The sequence below is a fragment of the Lutra lutra genome, chromosome X, assembly GCF_902655055.1.
Source record: "Lutra lutra chromosome X, mLutLut1.2, whole genome shotgun sequence".
Classification (NCBI taxonomy): domain Eukaryota; kingdom Metazoa; phylum Chordata; class Mammalia; order Carnivora; family Mustelidae; genus Lutra; species Lutra lutra.
This window is the reverse complement of record NC_062296.1, coordinates 60,131,834-60,143,948: the sequence shown is the minus strand read 5'-3', so window position 1 is coordinate 60,143,948 and position 12,115 is coordinate 60,131,834. Positions and strand designations below refer to the sequence as shown.

At 33.5% G+C, this 12,115-nt stretch overlaps 1 protein-coding gene across 8 annotated transcripts in view; it reads left to right on the top strand.

Moving 5' to 3' along the window:
* Positions 1–12,115, top strand: part of KDM6A (lysine demethylase 6A) — a 212,931-nt gene that overhangs the window by 74,075 nt on the left and 126,741 nt on the right. For all 8 annotated transcript variants that reach the window (XM_047714914.1, XM_047714912.1, XM_047714918.1 and 5 more), the window contains exon 4: positions 4,868–4,917. In XM_047714914.1, the coding sequence (XP_047570870.1) occupies positions 4,868–4,917 (50 nt within the window). The remainder of the gene's footprint in view (positions 1–4,867; positions 4,918–12,115) is intronic.

Below are 12,115 nucleotides of genomic sequence, written 5' to 3'. Positions count from 1 at the left end.
AACAGTATGGAGGTTCCTTAAAAAGTTAAAAGTAGAACTATCCTATGATCCAGCAATTGCACTACTGGGTATTTACTCCCAAAATACAAAAACACTAATTGAAAAGGATTCATGCATCCCCATGTTTATTGTAACCTTATGTACAATAGCCAAACTATATTTATAGTAGCCAAATTATGGAAGCAGCCCAAGTGTCCCATCAGTAGATGAAAGGATAAAGAAGATATGGTATACATAGACAATGAAATATTATCCAGGCATGAAAAAGAATGAAATCCTGCCATTTGCAATAGCGTGGGTAGAACTAAGGAGTATAGTGCTAAGCAAAATGAGTGGAAGACAAATACTATATGATTCCACTCATATGTGGAATTTAAGAAATAAAACAAACGAGTAAAGGGAACAGAAAAGAGGCTAACCAAGAAACAGACTCTTAATTATAGAGAACAAACTGATGGGTACCAGAGGGCAGGTGGGTGGGGGTAGGTGAAATGGGTGATAGGGATTCAAGAGTATACTTACCATGATGAAAAAAAATAATAATAAAAGGCTTAATGTCACAGTCTTTTAGGAAGTGGTGAGAATGTATGTTTACCTAAAGCTGCTACTTTTCCTACCGTCTCCTTCCTGGGAGTTCTCATTTGATAATGTTGACCATTTCCTAATTTTAACATAAGTACACTTATTTTAACATCTATATGAATAATATGTTCATTGTTTAAAGAAAAATATTAAAAGATCAATAACCATAGAATGTAAACAGCCTGAGAACAGAGCCATGTGTTTGCTCACATCTCTATTTCATTATATCTGGCATGGTGCTAGCCACTTAATACTTAAGAAATATTGTGTGAATTTATTAAAGACCCATTGGTATTTTATCATTGAGAGACACTTGTTTTTAAACATTTCTGAAGCAAATCTTCAGAGCCTTTTCTATCACAATAAATTTTCAACATTTGAAAATTGAATTAAACTCTGCTACTTTCTTTAACCTGGTGTATCGTGTTAATTTCTCCATCTGAGAAACACACTTTGTAACATTTCAATTTCCTATATAGTATCTATTTTATAGGTAGAAGAATTCTTTATTGCCTGTGTAGACTGTTTCTTTCCTTTTTTTGGTACTAACTGTTGTCCATCCTTGTAGCTAAATCTTTGCACACATCCATTTTATGTTTTTAGAAGGAATACTTTGATGTGGTGGGGCTTACTGAGCAAAGGTGTGTGTGTGTAGTTAATCCTTTAATAACATGGGTTTGAACTGCAAAGGTCCACTTAAATGTGGAATTTTTTTTTCAGTAAATACACTACAATACTGTAAATGTATTTTCTCTTAGAATTTTCGTCATATTTTATTTTCCCTGGCTTACTTTATTATAAGACTATAGTATATGATACATGTAACACACAAAATATATGTTAATCGACTATTTGTTGTTGTGGGTAAGGTTTTAAGTCAACAGTAGGGTATTAGGCATGTTTTTCAGGAGTTGAAAGTTATGTATGAATTTTCTACTGTTGTGCAAGGATTAACTATATTAAAACTTTTGACATTGCTAAATTATGCTGCAAAAATTGTACTAATTTATGCTTACAGCACTAGTAGAACGAGAAAACTGCCTATTTCCTTAAAATTTTGCCACTTTTGGCTATTTCCCTTATTGTAACTGAGTATTACCATTATTATTTAATTTTATCATTTTTATATGTGAAAAGCTGTATAGCACAATTTTGAAGTTAAAGAAGGGCTGACTATGTGTAATACCCTCTCCCATCTGTATAGGTCATTTTTTTATCCTTGATAATTTCCTTGTTTGTTTCCTCCTCTTCTCCTATCTTCCTGAGGTAAAGGGCAAAATAAAGGAGATTGTGTGAGAAGGGTTACATAACACTTAAGTTGTTATAACAGTTAAATTTAACTTCTCATTGTTATCTTTTGCATTTATTTTTTTTTTAGACCCAGCTTCTTTGCCAGTTTTTTAATACTCTTTTAAATTATATTTTTCTTCTTTTTTAATCTAAAAGACTAAATGTGCTTGTTTAAAAATGAAACTCAAAATTATGAAAAAATAATTTGAGGTCTGTTCATAAATAAAGTTGGTTCCCAGGATTTGGTTGATAGAGAGTGGATATTAGTATGTTTGGGCACACCATTTTTTGTTAAGTGGCAAAAGGACAGTCTTGCCTGATGTGATGGTAAAAAGATTTCCTAGTAGGATGAAGGACTTCTTGAACCAATAGAGAACTCGGGGATCACAAAGTGAAGGTTAGATGATTCAGGGAAGGAAGAGCCTAGTAAGATAATATGCTACAGTCATTGTGAAAAAGGTTTTAAGTATTATAAGGATGTCCAAACAAATGATTTCCCTTATTCTCTGTTAAGGGCTTAGAAAAGTCTAGCTACAGTGAACCAGGAATTCTTTTTCATGGATACATAACTAACTTAAGAGATTTGAAATGACTTTGCTTTGGTTAGAAGGATTTCACTATAGAGATTCTGGGGATGGGTACTTGTATAGTCTTTAGAGTTCTAATGATTTATTTGAATTAGGAATCATAAAATATGTTAAGATTTTTTCTTAAAATAGGATGTTAGGCCTAATGGGGTAGGGTATAATTGGAAAGGTAAGAAATGCTCATGGAAGGAATGTCTCATTTACAAATCTGTGCTTGCACTTTGAAGCATTTACTTTTTTGACTTTGAATTTGAGAGTTTGTATTTATTTTTTGGTTTACCATATAGTAGTACGGATGCTATGTTTCTCCCAGCTGATAGTCACATAGGCTTCTTGGACCTCGTGTTTCATTTACTTTGGAGGACACCATGCTATCTCTTTAAGTGCTCTGCCAATTCTAAAATGGTAATTTTTTTTTTTAAAAGATTTTATTTATTTATTTGACAGAGAGAGATCACAAGTAGACGGAAAGGCAGGCAGAGAGAGAGAGAGAGGGAAGCAGGCTTCCTGCTGAGCAGAGAGCCCGATGTGGGACTCGATCCCAGGACCCTGAGATCATGACCTGAGCCGAAGGCAGCGGCTTAACCCACTGAGCCACCCAGGCGCCCTAAAATGGTAATTTTATGAAGTCATGTAATATATATTATTAGGTAGGTTATTGGAAACAGGCTTTCTAAGGTTGCTGGAATCCCAGAACATCATTGAAAGGCAGTCCAGATTTAATATGGTGAGTGCACAAAATTGTTAGGAACCCTGACTTTTACTGGTTAGGATGATTTTGGTACAAAAGCAACGACCTGATTCTAGCTTAAATAATAAGCAAATTGATTGCCTCCCATAAGTGTAAGTTTGTAGGTGAGTTGTGTACTAGGCCTAGTTTGAGGTCTAATAGTATCCAGCTACTTTCCATTTGTTTCCTCTCCTATCTTCTGTGGGCTTCATACTAAGAATAGTTCCCTTCGTGGTGGCATTTAGTGATATATAGGTTTCCTTGTTCGCATCCAGTAGTAGAGGGAGAATACCTTTCCTATGACTGTCTTTTATAAATCAGTGATGGTTTCTGGACACAAACCTTGTTTGACTATTCTCTTCCAGGTAGAATGATAAGTTGGATTGCTTTTCTTTTTAGAAGACCATTAATCAGTGACCTTTGTGAGCTAGCAACAATCGTGTGAAGAACTAGAAAATGCAGGATGGTTTGTAATCAGTTTTTCACTAAAACTGGACATATTTCTAAATGCCCTTCCAAGGATAGGTTGGTTGGCATCATCTAATGCCAAAAAAGATGAACATGATTTAAATAAGTTACTTGTTCAGATATATGATGATGATTTTGGATAATTAGAAAGTCCTCTGCTTTATATTCACATGTATTTTGGCTGTTTACTGATAAAACACTATGAAAGCGTTACACACGCAGTTCTAGGAAATATTAATTTGCATTCCCCCCATTTTTATCTACATAAAATTTTACACTTGTGAAATCTTTATTTGAAAAATCTTAAGTCTTTTTTAAATTGACGTATACTTGATATGTAACATTAGTTTTAGGCATTGAATAATATAATGATTCAATGTATATATTGCAAAAGGAACACAGTAAGTCTACTTACATCCATCACCATACATAGTTAAAAATTTTTTATCTTGTGATGAAAGCTTTTAAGATTTACTCCCTTAGCGACTTTGAAATATGCAATACAGTATTGTTAACTGCAGTCACCATTACACCATTACATCCCCATGACTTATTTATTGCTGAACAGGTTTTTAAAAAGATTCTCTCTACCAATTCTAATGTGTGTATGTAATTTTCGGTTTATTTTGTTTTTTAACCTCCTCACTGAGTTTTTGGATTGACAGGAACTATAATTTTTTCCACAGCCTTTTATGCCTCATGGATTTAGGGGTATGGGATTCCCTATTTTGGAATTGAGTTGGAGTAAGTTAATTGTGGGCTGGATTTTTTTGTTGATTATGTGAAAGGAAACATCACAAAAGAAATAGTCCTTTTGCTCTTTGCTGCGGTGGTTGAGCTCTTGATCATTCTTAGAAGTGAGATCCCTTGTGGGAACAAGTAACTCATCACATTCCAAAGTAGAAATTCTTAATCCTTTTATCAAATCTACTCTGTGAGAAGGCCATGTTGATTCAAGAGGTAACCTAGATTCTGTTAAAGATTAGGTCTGAGGTGTGAACAGTTTTACATCCTTGAACTCCTGTATATTTGATACTTACTATGTCTGACTACAGGATGGGTCCAGATTTCTAAATTGTTTGGTCTTAAATATCACACTCTGTTTGAAGGTGGGGTATGATGGGAAGCTTATTGTGATGTTTCTTAAAACTTGTATTATTGATTTGGCGTGGGACATAATTGCAACTCATACTTATTTTCCCTCTTTCAGCATTATCTGCATACCAGAGGTACTACAGTTTACAATCTGACTACTGGAAGGTTAGTGAACATTTGCATGTTCGTTTCCTACTTGTTTTTTGGTCTGATTACTACTGGTTATGCTCAGAATGAATTGTGCTCTTTTTTTTCTTTGTTTTGTTAATTACTTTAAAAAACACCATAAGGAAAGAGGATTGGAAAGGCAAATGTTGTTTGCATTATCTTGTATGAACCACCTTGTATTTTATTAAAAGAGATAGATTACTCTGACACAGATTATTGGCCAAAGATGATCCTAAGTGTAAGAATTTAAAAGCAAGTAAAACCAAATGGCAACAAAATGATTCTTTGTTTGTTTGTTTGTTTTGTCTTAAGTTGGTACCTGGGAATAAAAGAAGGCTTTTATTAGATGTGTAAGATGGGTTTATAAGACTGAAAAGGCAAGGAACAATGGGCAAATTATAATAGGAATCTTTCTTAGTATAGTCTGTCTATAATTGGAACTCTGAGGACAGCTGAACCTAACCATTTTTTAAAAGACTTATCTAAATGAAGAACTGTGAGTCATCCATTTTCTTAAAGCAGTTCATATAGTTACCTGGGCAGGTTAATCTTCACATCATGTTTATTTTTAAGCATAAGTTTATTGATGAGTGGAGTTTCTTTATCTGAATTGTCATTTTGTATTTTTAAGGTATATTTTGTTTTTCCATCACCTAGTTTTTCTTTTCGATTTGTGGAAGTTTTAACAATACATTTTGGTAATTTAAAAAATGTATTGAAAATACTTTTCCTGTCTGTGGCTTACCTTTACTTAAATTAAAAGCTTGTGGAAGTGTAATTTTTACATAGCATAAAATTCAACTGTTTTAACTATGCAGTTCAGTGACTTTTAGTGAATTTTCAGAGTTGTACAACCATAACCATAGTCTTATTCTAGGACATGTCCATTTCCCCATAATGAAACCTCATGCCCAACCTCTGGCAGGTACTACTCTACTTTGTGTCTCTGTATATTTGTATTTTCTGGATATTTCCTATACATGGTAGCATAGGTGTTTTTTTGTGACTGACTTCTTTCACTTAGAGTGTTTTCAAGGTTGATCCATTCATAGCATGTTTAATACGTTCTTCTTATTATATAATATTCCATTGTATGGATATACCACATTTTATTCATTTATTAGTTGATGGGCATTTTAGTTGTCACTTTTTGGCCATTGCGAACAGTGCTGCCATGAATATTTGTGTTGTCAAGTTTTGTGTGGACATAGATTTTCAGTTCTAGGGTAGATAGCCAGGAATGGAATTACTGAGTTGTAGGGTAAATCTACTTTTAACATTTTAAGAAACTGTTTCCCAAAGTGGCTATAATGTTTTACGTTCTTGCCAGCAGTGTTATGAGGGTTTCAGTTTCTCCATGTCTTGTCAGAAGTTGTAATTGTTCAGTTTTGAGTGTAGCCATCATAGTGGGTGTGAAGTAGCATCTTATTATGGTTTTTATTTCCATTTGTCAAATGACTGATGATATTTAGCATCTTTTTATGAACGCATTGGCTGTTTGTATATATTCTGTGCAAACCCTGTGCCCTTGTTTTTTATATATGTATATGTTGTCAGAGATTTTTATACATTCTGGATACAGTCTCTTCCCAGATACATAATTTGCAAATAGTTTTCAAGGTAGGTGGCTTGTATTTTCACTTTCTTGGCAGTATATTTTTGAAGTGCAAAAAATTTGAATTTTGATGCTGTCCATTTTTCTCAATTTTTTCTTTCATTGCTTGTGCTTTTAGTGTTGCACATAAGAAATCTTTGCCTAACCCAAGGTTATGAAGATTTATTCCGTAGTTTATTCAAACCAGTTGCTTCAGTCTTTGCCTTTATTGTAGATAGTACTGCAATAAGTAGTACAAGTGTCTTTTCATATTTTTATTAGTGAGTGATTCTTTGCTGTGTAAGTGGGATCCTTTATAAGGGTAAGTGTTCAATATAGCTCCTTTGGGATTGCTGATTTCCCCTTGGTCTTAACCAAGAGAGTTTATGTTAGCAGGCTTTTTGTATCTGATAGGTGAGAAATTGTGCTTATTGTTGTGTTTGTTTGTTTGTTTTTGCTTATTGTTGTTTTAATTTGCATTTTTCTTAATTGTTAACAAGGTTGAGTTTTTTGAAATTAAATTTTAAAGACTATTTTTCTTTGAAACCTCTGTTCATATCTCTTGCCTAATTTTCTGTTATTGGGTGGGCCATTGTTTTATTTTTCTGTTTTATGTAGCTGTATTTTGTAGGAAGTATTTATCCTTTATCTGGAGTACAACAAGTTGCAGTTTGACATTGTTGTTTTGCTTTGCTTTTGTGTATTTGTTTTTGCCTATGCAGAAGTCTTTTCTTTGCAGTCAAATTTATCAGTCTTTTCCTACTTTGAGTTCTAGGACAGGTTTTTTCCTTATTCCCAGGTGTTAAAAAAATTCACCAACATACTCTTTTAGTACTTGAATGGTTTTTGTTTTTTAATTTAAATCTCTGATCCATTTGAGATTTAAGTCATCCTTGATTTATACTGTGAGGAACATTTAAGTTCATCTTTTTCCTTATGGCTAATTATCCTAACACAACATACTGTTAAAAACATCTCTTTTCCTCCACTAATTTGAGATGTTGTCTTAATTGTACGCTATATTTTCATTTGCGATTTTGTCTGCTTATGGATTTTCTGGTCTATTTTGTTAGTCTGTTTATTAACTAATTACCATACTAATAAACTTACAGAGATTTTATAATGTATTTTAATATATAGTAGCTCTCTGGCACCCTTTCCCATTGTTTTGCTTTTAGGATTTCCTTGACTGTCCTTTCTTGGTGGTTTTTCCAAATAAACTGTGTAATTAAGTTGTTTAGCTCCACAAAAATATCTGATTATTTTTTCCCCCAGCTTTTTTGAGGTATAACTTACATAATTTTAAGTGTATAAGCTTGCTGTGTTTCAGCAGTTTATATGAGGTTGTGTAACCATTACTACAATTAAGATACAGAATATCTCTATCATTCAGTGTTCCCTTGTGCCCCCTTTACAGCTGATTTCCATTCTTGCTTGACCCCCTGGTCCCAGGCAGTTAGTTATTTGCTTTCTATCTCTCTAGTTTTGCCTTTTCTAGAATGCCTCACAACTAGATCCAAGCAGAATGTATTCTTTTGTTTTGATGTCTTTCATTTAGCATGTTATTTTTGAGACTCATCCATGTTGTGTGTATCAATATTGTGTTCTTTTTAATCTTTAAGTAGTATTTCATAGAATGATTCTGCCACAGTTATTCCATTTATCAGTTGTTAGACATTTGTGTTGTATCTAGCTTTAGGTAAATATAAATGAAATTCTGTGAACATTTATCTTTGTATGGATATAGGTTTTCATTTTTCTTGGTACATGTATATAGGATTTGGAAATGCTGGGTCCCATTGCAGTTAATAGGCGTAATTACCAACCTGTTTTCCATAGTGGCTGTAGCATTTTACATTCCAGCTAGCAACATTTGATTTCCCTAGTTCTACATCTTGGATAGTACCTGGTATTGTCACTCTCTTTTAACTTTAGCCATTCTAGTAGGTAAGTAGTGGTTTTTCATCTTCGTTTTATCTACATTTTCCTGATGACAGTGATGTTCAGTATCTTCTGTGTGCTATTGGCCTTTAGTATACTTTCTTTGCTAAATTACCTGATCACATCTTTTGCTCATTTCTAACTTTTTTTTTTGGGGGGGGGTGCTCAATTGAGTTGTATGGGCTATTTACATATTCTGGAGGAAAGACCTTTGTCAGATACATGTTTTGGAAATATTTTCTCACATTCTGTGGCTTGCCATTTTTTTCCCCTCTCAATTGTGCCTTTGTAAAGCAAAGCTGAAATTGGTCCCTGTATTCAGACAGAAGGCAGGGAAAGACCAGTGAAAGGGGCTGGTCCATTGCAGGTTGGAAGATAGCACTTTTAATAAGCAAAGGAAACTTACAGTTGAGGCTTGTCTTGAGCAGCAGCAAGATGAATGGATCCCTGAACCTACTTGCCAAGTCTTAAAAGTTTATAAAGAGGCCTTAACTGGGCTTAGTCACATATACTGTGCAAGAGTTCTTTTCGATGGCATAACCCAACAATAATTTTCAGATTACTGTTTTCTGTTCTTTTACTGTTTTCAGATTCAGTTTTCTGTTGTAACTCTAGTTTCCTTTTAATAACTGTAGAACTGGTGATGAAGTATAACCTCTTTTATTCCTAATATTTTTGTTTCTTGATCAGCTTGGCTAGAGGTTTATCAATTTTATTGATTTTTTCAAAAAAAGATTTTATTTATTTATTTGACAGAGACAGAACAGGAATGCAAGCAGGGGCAGTGGGAGAGGGAAAGCAGGCTTCCCACTGAGCCAGGGAGCCCTATGTGGGGCTCCATCCCAGGACCCTGGGATCATGACCTGAGCCGAAGGCAGAGAGAGGCTTGACGACTGAGCCACCCAGGCGCCCCCATTTTATTGATCTTTGCAAAAATCTTTGTTTCATAGATTTTTTTTCTTCTTTCAGTATTGTTTTATATTTCATTGATTTCTGATTGTCTTTATTCTGTTTACTTTCTGTTTAATTTTCTCTTATTTAGGTAGAAGCTTAGATGAGTGATTTTCTCTTTCCTCTAGTATAAGTATTTAAAGGTATCTATTTTTATTAGCATTGCTTTAATTGTATACCACAAATTTTTATATTTTGTATTTTCCTTAACCTTTTATTTGAAAATGTCTTCTACTTTCTCTTTCTTCTGACCCATTGGTTGTTTGGATACATGTTGTATGATTTCAAAATATTTGGGTTATTTTAGATATCTCATTGTTAGTGATTTCTAATTCTATTTTATTTATATAGCATACTTTGTATGATTTCATTCTTTTGAAATATATTAACACTTTATTGGTTTAGCACTTGGACATAGCTACAGGATTTGTATTTGTTGGTTGTACTATGCTATAAACAAAGGTAAAGGCAGTTGATAGTGTATTTCAAATTTCTGTCTTTGATGATTTTTGTCTGTGTCATTTGCTGAGTTATTGCTTAATGATTGTGGAATTGTCTTTTAATTTTGCCCTTTTTAAAAAAATACATTTTGAAGTTTTCTTACTTGTATATATACCTTCCTGATTGTTATTTTTACCTGGTGAATTAACCCTTTTGTCATGATAAAATACTGTTTTTACCTCTGGTAATTCCTTTTGTCTTGACGTGTGTTCTGTCTAATTTTAATATAGACATTCTGTCCTTCTTAGGCTTGTTATTATGTGATACATCTTTTTTCTCTTCTTTCCAACCTGTTGGCAACTTTATATTTACAGTTCTTTTTTTGTAGATAACTTATAAGTGGGTCTTGTTTTTTATGCAGTCTCAGAATCTCTCTTTTTACTTGCACTGTTAAACCATTCACAGTAATGTACTCATTTATATGATAGGGTTTGCGTCTTTGATTTTTCCTTTTCTGTTTGTCCTCTCAGTTTCTTGGTCTTACATTCTTCCTTACCTACTTTCCCTATCCTTTTTTGATATTTGAATGTTTTACAATTTCACTTTACTTTTCCTATTGTCCATTTTAGCTCTGCTATTCATTATTCGTTCACTGGGATTATAGTATATACCTTTAATTTTTCACAGTCAAGTCTCAGTTAACATTGTGTCAATTCACCTAAGATGTGGAAAGTTTTCAGTTACTTAAGTCCACTTCTTACCCATCCATGTCCTTTATGTGATAGTAGTTATATCTATTAAATTTACATTATTAACTCCACAAGATGATGTTTTTTTGCTTTGAACAGGTCCATATATTACAGTGACAATAGTAATGGTTTGTATTTACCTAAATGGTTACCATTTCTGATATTCTTCATGCACTATTATTTTCTTCTAGGCTGAAGAACTTTGGTTAGCATTTCTTACAGTAAAGATCTGGCAGAGATGAGTTTCTTTTATCTGAAAATATTTTTTTGACTTCATTTTTAAAGGGCATTTTTGCTGGTTATGGAATTATGGCATGGCTTGCCTTTTTAAAGTGAAGTCTACCTCTTTGCCTTCCTCTTTTTGATGAGAAATCGGCTCTTAATTGTACCACTGTCCCAGTATACAGTTTGTTTGGTTCTTTCATGATTTGCTTTTTATCTTTGGCTTCCTATAGTTTGATCATGATTTATCTCTGCCTGATCATTTCATATTTATCCTGCTGGAGCATTTTTGAATTTGCATTACATAGGGGAAATTTTTATCATTATTTCCTCAAATAATTTTTTGTTCATTCTTTGTCCTTTTCTCCTGGGGATCCAACTCCATGTAGGTTAGATAATTTGTTTTTATATAAATGCCCCTGAGGGGCTCTTATTTTTTTTCTCTGTGGTCTTTACATTGGATAATTTATTTTTCTGTTTTGAAGTTTATTCTTTTCTTTGCTGTCATTTAATTATTAGTTCAGTCCATTGAATTTTATTTCAGATATGGTGTTTTTCAGTTACAGATTTTCCGTTGGGTTCTTTTTTTATTATTATTTCTCTTTCGCCGTTCAGATTTCCTCTTTTTAATTATGAGCATGCTTTAATGATGACAATTAGAATAAGAACTATAAAATCCTTATCTGCCATTTTCTTTTTTTAAATTAAAAAAAAATTTTTTTTAGAAGATTGTATTTATTGACTTGACAGAAAGAGAAAGCCTGTGTGCACACAAGCAGGCAGTGGAGGGGGAGGGACAAGCAGGCTTTCCACTGAGCAAGGGAGCCTGATGTGGAGCTTTATACCAGGACCTCAGGATCATGATCCAAGCCAAAGGAAGATGCTTAACCAACGGAGCCACCCACGTACCCCTTGTCTGCCATATTCTAACATCTTTATCATTTTGGATTTGGTTTCAGTTGATTTTCTTCTTTCCTGAGAATATGTTCTGTTTTCCTGGATCTTTGTATGTTTTGTAATTTTGTGTTAGGAACTGGACATTATGAAAATTATGCTAACTCTTGGTTCTATTATTTCCTTCTAGGGAGGTCCCCCCACCTTTCTCTTTTATCAGGCAGTTATCTTTATTGGACTTGAACTGCAAACTCAACTTCCTTCCAGTGGCAACTTAAGTATCAATTTACATCTTTTGTCTTTAATTTAGCTCTAAATCTAACTTGGATCCAGGAGTCAGTTAGACATGTGGATAGACAGAATTTAGAATTCTCTGGCTCTTTCTTTTTTGGAATTTCCCTTT